A 15909-nucleotide genomic window follows, 5' to 3' on the forward strand; every position below is an offset into this window, starting at 1 on the left:
CATCAAAAAATATAACATAGGCTTAGCTAGGCCCTAAGCAACATAGCAGGACCCTGTCTCAAAATAAAAAATAAAAGGGGCTGGGGGGGGGGGTCTAGGGATATAGCTCAGTTGGTAGAGTGCTTGCCTCACATGCACAGGGCCATGGGTTCAATACCCAGCATCACCAAAAAAAAAAAAAAAAAAAAAAAAAAAAGTGAAGAAATAAAAGGGGCTGGGGATGTTACTCAGTGGTAGAAAGCACCTGGGTTCAATCCCTGTAACCCAAAAGAAAAAAAAAAAGAAATCTAACAAAAGGAATAAAAAGTGAATACTAAAAATAGTGGAGTGGAACAGAGAAAGAAAGCCAAGAGCAAGGCAGGGAGGTAGGACTCGCTAGGAAAGAACCAAAATTCCTGTTGGTGAAGTTCACAAGGATTCTTGCTCAGGACTTGATGAATCAAACAAGTAGCCAGCTAAGAGTGTAGCTCTTGAAACATTTTCACAGAACTGGGTCCACTACAGTTCTTTGCTTTTCTGCTCATAAACTGTGGGAACAACTCAAACTGAACAACGTTTCCTATCCACTCACTGACCTGAAGATACAAAGAGTAGGGTCTTGTGGTCCCAGGCATTCTTTCTCTGTCTCTCTCTCTGTCTGAATGTCTCTCTCTCATGCATTTATACGTTTACATGAGTAGGAAATTTCAATCCATCAAATCTAACAAATAGCCCTCCAAAGGGTGGCAACTCTGGGAACAGTTAATCCTGAAGGAATATAAGCCCAAGGGTGGGAAAGTGTGTAAGACTGAAAGAAGATAAACTGTACCCAAAAGAGCTAACAGTTCATGTTTATATGTTGGGAGCTGAACAGAAACCTGGAAACACTTGCAGCAAACATTAAGGTTCCTTAGGGGTTAGGGGAGCAGCTCAGTGGTAGAGTGAATGCTTTGCATGCAGGAAGGCCTGGGTTTAATCCAGCATGGAAAGGGAGAGAAAAAAGATCCCTTAAAAAACCCAGGAACAAACATTGCAGGTGGCCCATGCCTGAAGTCCAGGCAGAAGCCTGAGACAGGATTGCAGTTCAGGGCTAACTTGGGCAACTTAACAAGACCCTCAGCAACTTGGTGAGACCCTGTCTCAAAAAAACCAAACCAAACCAAACCAAACAAACAAAAGAAAACTGGGGATGTAGCTCTGTGGGTTCAATCCCCAGTACCAAAAGGAAAAAAATTAAGGAAGGAAGGAAAGAAGGAAGGAAGGTGCAAACTTTTCTCAAGTCCCTGATTAATCAGCCATGTTTCAAATACAAGGGCTGAGGATATAGTCAGTGGTAGAGCACTTGTCTAACGTGTGAGGCCCTGAGTTCAATCCCCAGTACCACAAAAACAACCAAATACGAAATTATTCTCTGTGGGTGCAAGAATATGTGTAATTTTTGAGTATATATTTCAATAAACTATGTTTAAAAATACTTCTACAAGCAATTGCCAGCTCTCCAGTCTCTCTAACCTCCATGCTTCATCCAGTGTGTTCTCTTTGAAATGCAAATCTGACTGATATTCTTGGTTAAAAAGAGCTCTCAGTACCCTCTTCAGCTTTCTAAGTGTGCTATACATGTCAACGTAATTCTCCCTACACAGCTATGAGGTCGGCACCACGATTGGGGTTATCACCTTTACATTTGGTAACTGACGCACAACAGAAGTTAAAAAACCCGTTCAAGTTAAAAAACCCGCTCAAGGCCACACGGCTAGTGAGTAAGCACTGAGTTTAGCACCGAGTATATATTTTTTTACCACTATACTGCAGTTTGATGCAAAGTGAAAAATACCACTTTATCTCACCATGAGTTATAATCTAAAGGTAAAAGTTAAGGCTGCTGCATGAGATCTAGAACATTCTGGACCACAACACTGACTCCACCACTGCTCTACATATCTTCTTTTTGGTTGGTGTGGTAGGCAGACTGATGTCCTCCCCCAAAGTGTCCACAATCTGTTCTCCAGAATCTACAACCATGTGCTTTACATGGTAAATAGGAATTAAGGTTGTAGATGGAACTAAAGTTGCTAACCCGCTGACCTTGAATAGGGAGATTATCCTGGATTACCCAGCTGGACCCAGTGAAATGAGGAGGACCCTAATAAGGAAAAGAAAGAAGAGAGAGAACCAAAGAGATGGCATTTTGGGTTGCTGGCTTTGACTCGTGGACGGGCCATGCAAACAAGATTCTGCCTGTTGGTAACTTGATTTTAGCCCAGTGAGACTTGCTTCAGACTCCTGACCACTTGAACTTCAAGAAAATAAATCTGTACAATATTGCTTGTGGGCATTTTTTTTTTTTTTTTCTTCTTCACAGAAAATTAACCAGTTGGGTTTTTTTTCTCAGTTCTAGCCTTCCAAGAAAACAGTGTCCAGTTTTTTTTTTTTTTGTTTTGTTTTGTTTTTTAGTGTCCAGTTTTAAGATTTATTTTTCTGCCTTTGACAAAGGTTCTAAAAGGGGAATTAGAACCTGGGTCCAGTTTTGCTTTACCTTCTTCTAGATGTCAATCTGTCAACAGAGGAATCCCAGACTACGTACTCAGCACCGTTACACTTTGTCACTATGGGATGAAAAGAATATGTTACTTTAAAAAATAACCTGTACAGATTCGTGGTGCTTTTGGACTTTAACAAAGAATGCACCTCTTGCCTATAGTCTAAACATAGATTCTCCAGCAAAAAACAAACACACAAACCAAAAAACCCAAACCCAGGTGAAAAGCATCACAGTGGAAACCATCAGGAGTGATCATCTGTAGCGAGTGCCCCACCACTGAGCTACCTCCCCAGCGGGCAGCTCTCTTGGGCTCCCCTCATGACACTAGTCAGGTGGAGGGGTAAAGGAATGTTCTCAGCCACGGGGAACTCACTGTTCTCTTTAGGCTAAAGTTTTTGTTTATGGCCTTTTTTTTTCTAATGCCATTTCTGTTATAGTCTTGAAATGGTTATCAGGTCCACCAACTACCTCATTTTGACCTTTATATCATCAGCTAATTGAGGCTATGCCAGGATGGGACTGGTTCCCTTCAACAAATTAATTGGGAAGCTTTGTTCTTAACAATGTTTACAGAAGGCAGAATTTTCCTGGCATTGGTCCCCTGGAGTGCTGTTTGGGTCAGTACTGCCACGGAGGCAGAACTCTGAGTTTACAAAAGATCAAGACCTCTCCTACCTAAGACCTTATCGGTTTATAAGATTACAGACTCAGGCCAAGTGGTTGGTGTGTGTTTCAGTGCAGATCTGAAGACCAGCTTCTACTAGCCAGCTAGTGTCAGGAACTGTTCCTGTTCACACTCAACTCCTTGGCTAATCCCAAAAAGCATGAACAGCCCCTCCCCAGTACCAAACACTCATTCATTCTTTTTGGGATTTTGGATATATCAGCTTAGATGACACCTCTGGAAACTTCAACACCTTACCTACTCAACAGTAGTTGGTGCTTCATGATTTATACTGTAATTATTAAGTCTATGTATCTATTTTTATCTGAATGTTTTTGCCCCTCCCCCCAAAAAAGGCAATCCATGTGTTGAAACCTAATCATCAACATGTTAGTATTAGGATATGGGGCTGTTGAGAGATGATTGAGGGAGAGCCTTTGTAAATGAAATTAGTGCCTTTATAAAAGAGGCCCCAGAGCTGGCACAGTGGCGCATGCCTGTAATCCCAACAACTTGGGAGGCTGAGGAAGGAGGATCGCAAATTCAAAGCCAGCCTTGGCAACTTAGTGAGGATCCAAGCAATTAAGCAAGAACTTGTCTCAAAACAAAGAAATAAAAAGGGTTAGGGATGTGGCTCAGTGGTTAAAACCCTTGGTTTCAATCCCCTGAACCATCTTTGAGCCAGGAAGTGAGCCGTCATTAGACACTGAACCCACTTATGCTGATTGTGGACATCCTGGTCTCCAAAACAGTGAGAAAAAAACCCAAGTTACCCAATTTATGGCATTTTGTTACAGCAGTCTAAATGAACAAATACACCATCAGGTACATGTTCACATCTATTATTAACTAAGTACTCTGTTCAGCACTGGACATACAGTGGCGAGCAAACATCAAGAAATTCCTTTTCTATTGGAGTGGGAAAGAAAAATATAATTCAACTGCTATAAATTAGATAAGGGTCCCTCAAAACCCTGTGTTTTAAAGTCTTGGTCCACGGTCTATGGTGCTATTGAAAAGAGGTGCAAATTTTAATTGGTTGGTCTAATGGGAGGTCTTCTAGTATATCCTTGAGGGAAACTGGGAAAACTACTACTTTTTTCTTTTTCACATCTAGGCCATGAGTTGAAGATGTGCTCTAACATGTGTTCCTCACTACGATGTGATGTGTTACTACAGGGCCAAAAGCATAGGAACCAACCAAACATGGACCAAAATTTAGGAAATTATGAGCCAAAATAAATATCTCCTCTTTTTAAGTTGATTGCCTCAGGTATTTTGTTACAGTAATTGAAAGATGACTAAAACATCAACTAAATACAAAAATAAATGTCCATATCAATAAATATATTGAACTCATATTTTAAGTGGCAGGAAAAACATAAAAAAATCCTCCAGAGTACTAAGAAATATATATAAAAGGTTGACAAATAGTAGAAAGAATGGAATAAGTATGATATTATAATTAGATATGAAAGGATTGGAAAAAAGGAATGCTACAATTACATTTGGAAGGAATAGGAAGAAAATGAGTACATAATTACAGCCTAAGAAATCCACCAAATCTTTAATAAATAAAATAGTGTTAGATTACCAACCAAAGTATAAAGCAAATATATATGAGCCCATGTGGATATAAAAATAAGTGGTTAAATAAATGAGAGACACATCCTCTTTCCCTAAGAATTCCAAGTAGTTTATGAAGTTATTCTACCTTCAAGGAGGTAAAACATAACTCTTCTTCCTTAAGTGTGTATTGTGCATAGTAACTTCCTTCCAAAATATATGGTATGAAAATGAGAAAAACAGGGTAAGTAACCTACACAGAAATCTGACACACACTACCTCAGGCAAGTGAGGAAGGTCAACATCAACAGTAGTAAGTCATGTTTACAAGATGCTCCCTAAATATGATATGGTGAAAATGGCACTTTCCCTCTGTGATCCTTCTCCCAAAACCCTATAACCCCATTTGGGTCATGAGAAAAACATCAGAGAAATACCATGAGGAACATTCTACAAAACACTTGACTAGTTTTCCTCAAACTTGTTAAAGTAATACAAAGCAAGGGAAGTCTGAGACACTGCCACAGTCATGGTGCCTAAGGAGACATGAGTACTGAATGCAGCGTGGGATCCTGCAAGGATCCTGGAACAAAAGAGGGCACCAGGTAAGAATAAGGAAAATCTGAACAAAGTGTACTGTGTACTCTACTAATAAGATTCTAACAGTAGGGGAAACTGGGTGTGGAGTATATGCCTATAATCCCAGCAACTCTGAAGGCTGAAAGAGGATCTCAAGTACAAGGCCAGTCTCGGCAACTTAGTAAGACCTGTCACAAAGTAAAAAATTAAAAGAACTAGGGAGCTGGGGTTGTGGCTCAGTGGTGGAGCGCTGGTCTGGCATGTGTGAGGCACTGGGTTCGATTCTCAGCACCACATATAAATAAGTGAATAAAATAAAGGTTTATCAACAACTAAAAAATATTTTTAAAAAAGGACTAGGGATATACCAATCCCCAATACCATACACCCACCTCCACCCCCCCCAAAAGAAAAGAAAATACTTGCAATGCCAGACTTTTTGACATCCTAGGAACAATATGGAAAACACGCCCACAATACTTCTAAATTAACCCCCAATATGAATCTGGATTAGTAGAGGCCATGTATTATATATTTACTCAACACGTGAAGAGGTAATCCTGCCCATTCATCCATTTATTTTATTTTATCTTATTTTTTCTGATTGATTGATTGCCTCTTGGTGGTTTCTTGCCTACAACTTCAAACTCAGGGTATATTGTTTCTATTTTGATGCCTAAACAAGAATAACAGTAAAATGATTTTCACTGTTTTTAGTTAGCACATTTTTACACTAAAGTCACAATCCTTTTGGATATTTAAAATTTCAGTGGAATACATGTCTAGCCCTGTAGTTTTGTTACAATTCCTCCAGCTTGCGTCTTTGTTGCCTTTGGCATGGGTACATTTTTTTCCCTTTGCTATTCAATGTGATACCAATTGATATTTCAAAATTGCACAAAGGTTTAATTGTGAAACTCTGCCTTCTTGGTTCGGTTTTCTTTGATATAGGTCAGCACATGTCCCTTCCTTGAGACAACGTGCACCCTCCTTCCCCTCTAAGGAACATAGCTGACCTGATACTGGGCTGAGCAGCGATTACTTGGGCAATGAAATAGTGGGAAAAAGTCACGCTATTGTGGTAAGACACTCATCTGGCAGGTTGTTTTAAGTATTATACGTATTATATTACTAGGACTTGAATAGCAACAATAACTCATTTTACAAAAAAAAAGGAAAGAAAAAATAGAAAAAACGTTAGAAAGTGTGTGTGTGGGGGCGGGGGACGAAAGACAAAGCACGACTTCATTGCTTAAGTTCTATTGTAGTTTTCCAAAAAACTTAACGCGAAGAAAACAAAAGGAACTGTTCCCAGGACTTTAAATCTCAGGAGTTCAGAATCTGTGAAAATCCTGTTTAAAACCATCCCGTGAAATTGGCTTTGGGATGTCTCCCCTGCTAAGCTACTGGATCTTTAGGCTTTTGCATCTTTCTAACAATCGTCCCATTGGACGTCCCCCGAGGACACAGCAGCTGGCTAGAGTCGACCGAGCAGACGTCCCTGAATGTCCATGTGCAGGTGGAGAGGATAAAAGTACTTCTGGCTCGGCGGCCACGAACTTCCCCCACCCACGCCTGGCACCAGCGCCCTGCATGGCACCCGCGCAGTGTGAACCTAGCGAGCCGAGACCACTCTGCCTCTGCCCGCTCGGCCCGCCGCTACTTGGAGCGCGGCCGGCGCCTGCCTCCTACCGATGCCATCTTTCTTGGGCTCTTAGCATCCTCGGGGTAGAGTTCTGCATTCTGATCACGTCCCAACGTCTTTGAGAACTTACCCCAACTTTGTAAGAAGACGAGAATCTGCTAGCGGACACCCTTAATTTCTTTGAACTAGAACGGACGAAATCTGACGCTGTTTTACGAGAAACCCAAGATCTCCGGCTCCCCCTCCCCGCAGGTCCCCTCACCCGGCCTTTCCCCTCGCTGAATGTACAATCTGATGCCCCTCGGCAGACCCCCAGCCCAGGGCCGCGGAGGCGCCGTGCGCGAGCGCCGCGTCTGGGCGCCGGAGGTTTGGGGGAGGCTGGTCCAAGTAGGAGGCGGTGGGAGGGTGGAGGTGGGTGGAGGTACCCGAGCAACTTACAGCCCAGGGCGACCACCAGGTAGCGCAGCAACAGCAGGAGGAGGCGGTGGCTGCTCCTCCTCGCCATCTTCCCGGGGCCGGAGCTGGCTGCTGGGCGCCGAGATCCAGGGTCCCAGCGGCCGGAGTGCAGGAGGCGGGGCGGGGGCCCCTGAACTTCTGGGGCGGTAGAGGCGGAGGGAGTCGTGGAGCCGAGGAAGCGGAGGGGAGGGGCGGGTCTTGAAGGGATGTCAGTTTCTCTTCCAGGGGCGCCTTCTCTGCGGGCTGCCAAGAGGCCAGTCTTCAGTCTTCCAGTCCTGGGATGGGGCTCTGGGCCGTTCTTTTTTTAAGAGGGGAGGGGGCTGGGGGCGTGGAAGAGGGACAAGGTGTCCGCTGGGTCCTAGCTGGGGGTGGGCCACAGAAAGCTAGCAGCGGAAGGGAAAGCCCTGGCGGGTCGCTCCCGCCCCCGCGCCGCCGGGATTGATCGGCTTTGTGTCTGGTGCTGCGCGGGCTGCCAGCTGTCCCCAGGGCGAGGAGCTCGGGGCAGGAGGCGCGCACCGGGTAGGGGGCACGGGCGGGGCGTGGGGATCGGTGATGTGTTCGGCTGCGAGCGGGCTCCGCCTGCCTTGCCCCGACTTCTTTCTTCTCTGCACAAAACTTCTTTTTCGGTTTTCAGCCTAGGGCTAAGAGCTTGTTGGAAAATTTCTGCCAAACGGGCGAAACCGCGAGGGAAGCGCTGGGAGAGGGAGTTTGCGAGCTCTGCCTTGGACCTGAAAAAAATAAAAAAAGAAAAGCAATCACGATCGTGCTGGAAGTCAGGTCTCAGATGTTAGACTAGCCTTGGCGTCTTAGTTGAAGCGTTTTGCTCCTTCGGGAGTTAAGGTGTGTTCTTTGCTTTTTCACGTGTCACAGTTGGAAGTTCACCTAACGGTGTGAAATATTTATCATGTTTCTTTCGAGTTACATAACTGCTGCCTGTGGAGTTTTCCACATGTTAAAACTCCACAGCTGCCCTTTGTCAGGTTTATTTTTGGTCTACTGTGCTTTTAAAAGGGAAACCCATTATGAATGCACTGTTGCGTGCTTTTTAAATTGACCCGCATTTATATTGCACATGCTTACGAAGGCTAAACAGGCGATTTTTATATTTGCTCTTAAGGACCAAAAATGTATGGTGCATTCAAGGGTTTGACAGGTCTGGGTAAAGACCATTGCAAGAGAAGAAACTTACACAGCAGCTTTCTTTCAAAAAGGTCGACTAATGCATAAAGTTCTGTATAAAAGATAGCTGATTTCGATGGTGAGCGGGTAAAAAATTCAGCCCACTCAGTGGACAAAGGCATCCAGCGTTTAGACATGCAGAACTGCGGGGTATGAGGCATCCCTGATGTTGCCTTGGCGACAGTGATGAAAGCTTAGTCCCTATGGGAAGGGAGGAGGTGGCAGAGGATTCAGGGACCCAGAAGGGAAAGTCAAAAATGGCAAAATGTTAGAACTCATACTCCATCCAAGCAAGAGGGTCACGGGGTTTAGGGCAGACTTTTGCAAGTTTTTCTGGGCAGTTAACAAGAAATATTTGCTACTTTAAAAGATATTGGCATCTTTTTTTTCTCATTCTTGCTACAATTGTATGTCTTTTTATGCCTCCCTAAAGATACATACACAGAAGGCATAAACTAAATATATGTATATGTATATGTATATCTATAGCTATATAGAGTGACATCTTGTGTAATTGACTCATTTATTTTTTCCACCCAACCAAGGGATTCGTCAAATGGCTACCGTGTGTTGAACGGTGGGGGACCGTAATGCACAAGACTGAGGCTTTGTTGCTAATAAAGTCACCGTCTTGATGCGGGGTGGGGAAAGAATCCCATCTGGAAAGACCCCTAATACCACAAGTGTTATTACAGGAGGACAGAAAATAACAACGTTTTTCATGTTTCTCAGTGGTGATGCCTGAAAACATGCCATATCTAATAGCCCGACAACTTTAATAGAGTCAGGGTTACCACTTCCTCTTTACAAAGGAGAAGACTGGGCTAAGGCATGCCAAAGGACTTGCCCAAGGCCAAGGATAAGGGGATGGTCCTTCTGTGGAGGTTGGGTTCAGGGTTTTCTTTATTAGGCCTTGAAAATGGGTAAAATTGTGAAAGGATGGAAGTGAAGGATGGGCATTCTAGACAGAGAGCAGGATCAAAATCTAGGAGATCTAAAAATCATGGCTTATTAAGGAAAGCCAGATTTCTACAACAAGAGAGTACGTGTGGAATCGGGATGAGGGTGGTGGGTGTCGGAAAACAAAGAGGAGGTGGACTGTGAAGGTCGGTCAGTGTCATACAAAGGACTCTATAGTATTCTACAGCTTTTTTCTGTTTGTACAAACAGAGAAACAAGATGTATCCCATTTATCTACAATAAAAATAAATTTAAAAAAATGGTTTGGATCTCCATTTTCTCACATTTTAAAGTTGATACAGTGTAGTCGTACATAATGATGGAATTTGCTGTCATACACTCGTATGGACACACAATGTAATAATATAATTTGGCCAGTATCACTCCCAGCACTGCTTCCTCCCTCCACTGCTGACCCTCTACTTCAGGTCCCTTTCCTCTATTGACTTCCCTTTGATTTTTATGAGACCCACCCCACCTTTGTTTTCCTTTTTCCTCTTTAACTTCTGCATATGAGAGAAAATGATATGACCCTTGCCCTTCAGAGTTTGACTTATTTTGCTTAACATGATGGTCTCTAATTCCATTCATTTCCCTGCAAATGACATAATTTCATTTCTCTTTATGGCTGAATAATGTTCCATTGTGTATATATACCACATTTTCTTTATCCACTCATCCATTGATGGAAACCTCAGCTGATTCCATAGCTTGGTTATTGTGAATTTATTCTATAGCTTTTGGGGACAGGATATAAAAAAATCCATATTTTTATTAAAGCTTTATATACAAGTGTACCTTTCCCCCCACAACCTTGCCAGTACTTACCGTTTATATTCTTGATCATTGCTATTCTGACTGGAATGACATGAAATCTTAAGTGTAGTTTTGATTTGCATTTGTCTGATTGCTAGAGATGTTGAACATTTTTTTCATATATTTGTTGGCCATTTGTGTTTCTTCTCTTGAGAAGTTTTGGTTTAGTTCTTTTCTTGATTGTGTGTGTGTGTGTGTGTGTGTGTGTGTGTGTGTGTGTGTTAAATTTGTTGGGTTCTTTGTATATTCTGCATATTAACCACCCCCTATCGGAGGAATAGCTGTGCAAGATTTTCTCCCATTCTGTGGGCTCTCTCTTGATGTTTTTAATTTTTTCCTTTGCTGTGCAGAAGCTTTTAGTTTGATGGCATCCCACTTACTGACTCTTGGTTTTATTTTTTTGCAATCCCCATCAAAATATTAATGACATTCTTCACAGAATTAGAAAAAAATAATTCTTAAGTTCATTGGGAAGAATAAGAGACCCAGAATAACCAAAGCAATACTAAGAAAGATAAACAAAGCAGGAGGCATCACAATACCTGATCTGAAATTATATTACAGAGCTGCAGTAACAAAACAGCATGGCATTGGCATCGAAAATAGATGAAGACCAAGGGAGCTGAATAGAAGACACAGAGACAAATCCACATGACTATAGCTGTCTGTTATTTGACAAAAGTGCCACAAAGATGTCTTGGAGAAAAGACAGCCTTTTAAACAAATGGTGCTGGGAAAACTGTATGTAGAAAAGTGAAATTAGACCCCTTTCACCTGCACAAAACTCAAATCTAAATGGATCAAAGACTTAGGAATTAGAACAGAAAGTTTACAAGTGCTAGAAGAAAAGATAGGGTAGACATCCCATCATATAGGTGCTGGCACTGACTTCCTTAACCAGACCCCCAAAGCACGAGAAATGCAAGATTCATATTTTAAAACTGTGCTGTGCAATATAGTAGCCTGGAGATTTGAGTCACCATATAAATAAAGATCCATTGACAACAATATAAATTTGAATGATTAAAAAAAAAAAAAAAACATGGACAGTAGGATGGTGAAAGGAGTAGCCGTCCTTAATGCTACTTTGTTAGTGAGTGGTTAAGAGTGGGTTTCATCATTGTTCTGCTTGTACGAACTCCTTTGTCAGGAAGTATGGACAATCTGTTGGGAAGAATAGGGAGAAAATACCCCAGAAGTCTCTCTAAACTCTATTCTACTCCCCATGAGCATTTACCCCCAACCCCTGCATGATCACTTTCACCTTGACACTATGGACAGTTTTTTCAGGTAAATGTAAATGGGGATTTAGTATTTTAGGACATTTCCATTTTTTATTCTTTTCACGCTCTCTAATTCTGAATTCAAGGTAACATTGAGGTGTGGATGCACATTTCCTAAAACAAGCAATGCAGGAAAGGGCTGGGTTTAAATCGAGTGACTTCTCTCACAACATCTCAGATTTGGTGTTCTGTGTTGGATGGGTTATTTTTCCTCATGGGTGTGGAGAAGGTGCTGGCAAGTGTGTCCACATGCTATAGTTTAGAGAAAAGAAAAAAAAAATTCTTCCTTTTCTGGAACACATAAATTCTCATTTGTCCCACATGTAAATTTTAAGGTCCTGTGAATAGAATTCAAGGTCTTTATTGAGTTCCTTATTACCTTGTTCCATTATTCTCATCACTGTCTCTTCAGACCATTTTCTGGAACATGGCTGATTTAAGTATTTTGTTCTGAAGTGCCCATAGGCACCCTCATTCTTGGGATACCCTGCTATGGTTTGGATGTTGAATGGCCCCCAAAGTTCCATATGTAATTGCTTCATCTCCAGGGTGGTGGTAGTGGGAGGTGCTGTGGGGCCTAGTGGAAGGTCCTTAGGTCATTGGGGGCATGCCCTCAAAGGCGATTGAGGAACCCCAAGTGCTCCCTTGCTCTCTGCTCCTGATTCAAGATGTAATCACTAGGTTGCTCCTGACATACACACCTGCCATTGCCATTAGCACCATGAGGCCATATAGCCCAGGCATGGCCATTGAGCACTGTGCCATTTGGATTTTCAGCCTCTGAAACTGTAAGCTAAATAAAACTTTTCTCCCTTTATAATTTAGCTGCCTAATGTATTGTATTGTAGTAAATGAAGCTGACTAATACATACTTATCCTCCTTTCCAGTCAAATACACTATTCAACGAATCCCATGGTGGCTCAGTCATATAGCTTATTTACTCTCCCTAAGTGGCACCTTTCAACTTAGTCTCAAGGAGGACTAAGAGGACTAAGAGAAGGAAGACAACTTTACAAGCTTCATTTGGTTCTAATTATAAGCAGAAACATACGTTCATGTTCTCTGTTCCTAAATTACTTGGCATCACTAAGTGAATTCTACCTTCCAGTTAAGTGACATTCACTAGCAACCAACAAATGAATCATTACTGTTTTCTTATTTAAAAAGGATATTTATCTTATTTAAAAAGAATAAAACAGTAGAATGAAACAGACAGTATTATCCTATATATGTATGATTACATGAATGGTGTGAATCTATGTTGTGTACAACCATAGAAGTAAAAAGTTGTACCCCCTTTGTGTACAATGAATCAAAATATGTCTGTAAAAATAAAAAATATTTTAATTAAAAAAAAAGATATTTATAGCCAGGCATGATGGTGCATGCCTGTAGTCCCAGCAACTCAGGAGACTAAGGTGGGAACATGACAAGTTCAAGGCCAGCCTGGACAATTTAGTGAGACTCTGTCTCAAAAACTAAGTAAATAAAAAGACTCGGAGTTATAATTGAATAGTAGAGGGCCTCAAGTTCAATCCCCAGTATTGCAACAACAACAAAAATTGATGGGGAGCTCTCCAGTAGGTTGCCGAGAATTGTGCAGTTTAATTCAACATCACACATCTGGTGATATAATCCAGATGACAGCATGTTGAAAGGATTTGGGATAGATTCAAACAATTCCTTCATTTGGTTCCTGCTGCACAGATCACTCTTTAATGATATGCTGATGGCTTCTTCTGACTCAGTTGAGGGGGTAGTTGTGTATATTGAACGATGTTGGCTGTGGAATTTGTGACTTTGGCAAGGCTGAAATCATAACAGGTCCAGAAATTAATGCCTGAACAATTCCTGTTCAGTGATATAAAAAATATTTCAACTCTTACACTATCACAAGTAGAATGAACTGTGTACTGGCCACATATAGAAGCAATGCTTTGATGATCTTATACTTCAAGTTAAAGTCTAAAAGTCTCCATCTGTGAAAACAACATAAATGGATTCTGAGTTGTCTGACCTCACTTGGGTGCAGTGGTGCACACCTGTACTCCCAGCTACTCTGGAAGCTGAAGCAGAAGGATCACAAGTTTGAGGCTAGCCTGGGCAACTTAACAAGATTCTGACTCAAAATAAAAATTTCTGGGGACGTAGCTCAGTGGTAGAGTACTTGTCTAGCATGTTTGAGGCCCTAGGATCAATCCCCAATTAAAGAAAAAAAAATCATCTGACCCTCAGTTAAGTTTCTGTGCCCTGGAGAAGCTGATGTCAACTCATCATGTGACATTCAATTTTTGCAATAAAGTATGAGCCTAGAAAAAAAAGATAATGATGAGAATTTTAATTTTTAACATTTACTTGTAAATGTTATAGGCCACACTGTGCTGAGCACTTTACAGGTATTATCTAGTAAGCAGCTCTGTGAGGAGGTACTATTATTGTTTTCATCCTACATATGGAGCAACAAAGACTTAGAAAAGTCAAGTTCCTGACCCAGGATGAAGCAACTACAACTAGGAAAATAACTGAGTCAGATTTAAACCCTGTCTGACTCTAAGACCCATGTTCTTTTCCACTAAGGTATCTGAAAAAATGGACTCGAATGCAATGCTTTTCTCCCATCTTAAAAGAAGTAGAAAAAGTTATCCCAAATTTTGTCACTTGTTTCCATAATGACAATGTCATCTTCACGTGTTTGGCACTTTTTAAAGTCCTTTCACATGAATTTTCTCTTTGGATCTTGGCAACAACCCAATGAGGAAGCTGGGCAAAGGTATGGTTGTGCATGTTTTAACAGCCTTGTCTGTAACAGATAAATAAGTACCTAACATTCAGTAAGTACCTAATACTCTCCAGATGACAAACCAATAGAGGCATCTTATTTCTGTTTAGTCAGTTCTCAGGGTACTCTAAGTGATCATCCTGGATATGAGGTAGGACACAGCCTGGGAATGTAGGAAGCATGTTATTGGAAGTCTGCCTAGTTGGGATTGGGTCCTATCTCTGAGTGTCTCCTAAAGGAGTCTCAGAGACTTGGTAACCAACCCACGTTCAGGTTCATGACTCCAAACCATCTGTGTCCAAAGACCCTGCAATTCCACATTCACTTGCTTCAGTCAGTGCCCATGTTCTAATGACTCCTTAAGTCATCTGTATCTCTCTGGCTCAGATCTTTCTTTTGGGCTCCAAATTCATTTTCTCTGTTTTAAGAACATCTCTACCTAGATGTGCCACAGAAAATCAATGTCTAAAGTTGAGCTGAACTCATCACCTACCACCCCATCTTACTGTTCTTCAGTTTTTCCCCTCCTTCCTCCCTCCCACCCTTTCCACCCTCCATTATCCAACATGAAATAAGTAACAACAACAGGCCAGTCACTGTGCTAATGGAGACACAATTATATGCACTGATGGTTAATATCTCATCTCATGGAGATGTGCATGAAGGAAAAGGACATAAATCAGGTGAAGTAAGCATGACTGCCGGGAGCTCTGAAAAATGGATTTGCCAGGTTAGGCAGGTTGGGGAGGTTTCTCTGAAATCTAAAGGAAGTAGGAGAGCACAGGTGGAAAGAAAATCTGTGAACAGGGATCACTATGTGCAAAGAGCTGTGACAAGTATTAGAGTGGACAGATGGGACTGTAGCACAGTGCCCCTGCTTGAAATCCTCATGACTTCCAGCAGCTTTTAGAATAAAAACAAAGTACACAACAGGACTTCCTTCTTTTTCCTTTTTATTTTTTTCCTCATTGATCAGTCACAGACCTTTTCATATGGTGTTCCTGCTTTGCAGTGGATTCTTTGTTTTCTTTTTTAGTATTATCTAGATTTATCAAATAGTCATTATCTGTTAGACTTTATGCTAAGAGTTTTTCATATGATCTAATTTAATCTTCATCATTATCATTAAATATGGTAAACTGTTATTTCCATTTTACAGGTAATTGGGACAGAAAAGTGAAGCAACAAGTCAGAGCCACAAGAGACTGTGGGTACTTGTTATGGACTGAATGCGTCTCTAACCCCCAAGGTGATGATATTAGGAGATGGGGGTCTTTGGAAGGTAATTACATCATGAGGGCGAAACTCACATGAATAGGATTAGTACCTTTTTAAGAAGAGACAGGAGAGCCTTGCATGATGGCATATGCCTGTAATCCCAGCGGCTGGAGAGGCCCAGGCAGAAGGATCGCAAGTTCAAAGCCAGCCTCAGCAATTTAGCGAAGCCCTAAGTGACTCAG

General features: G+C 41.7%; 2 protein-coding genes across 3 annotated transcripts in view; both read right to left on the reverse strand.

Annotated features, from left to right (window-relative positions):
- The window catches only part of JAM2 (junctional adhesion molecule 2), a 63922-nt gene extending 56227 nt beyond the window's left edge, over window positions 1-7695 (reverse strand). The window contains exon 1 of one of the 2 annotated variants that reach the window (XR_013757216.1): window positions 7414-7695. Coding sequence is in view for 1 of the 2 variants with exons in the window: in XM_079100326.1 (XP_078956452.1) it covers window positions 7414-7480 (67 nt within the window). In the remaining variant the exon portion in view is untranslated. The remainder of the gene's footprint in view (window positions 1-7413) is intronic. The other variant, XM_079100326.1, reaches the window with a different exon arrangement.
- Window positions 7696-7789: 94 nt separating this feature from the next.
- Window positions 7790-15909, reverse strand: part of LOC306637573 (uncharacterized protein) — a gene marked incomplete at its 3' end in the record, with an annotated part of 78034 nt that continues 69914 nt past the window's right edge. Inside the window, exon 3 of the mRNA XM_079100327.1 lies at window positions 7790-8159. Within this exon, the coding sequence (XP_078956453.1) occupies window positions 7790-8159 (370 nt within the window). The remainder of the gene's footprint in view (window positions 8160-15909) is intronic.

Source organism: Sciurus vulgaris, assembly GCF_902686455.1.
Source record: "Sciurus vulgaris genome assembly, chromosome: 10".
Taxonomy (NCBI): Eukaryota; Metazoa; Chordata; class Mammalia; order Rodentia; family Sciuridae; genus Sciurus; species Sciurus vulgaris.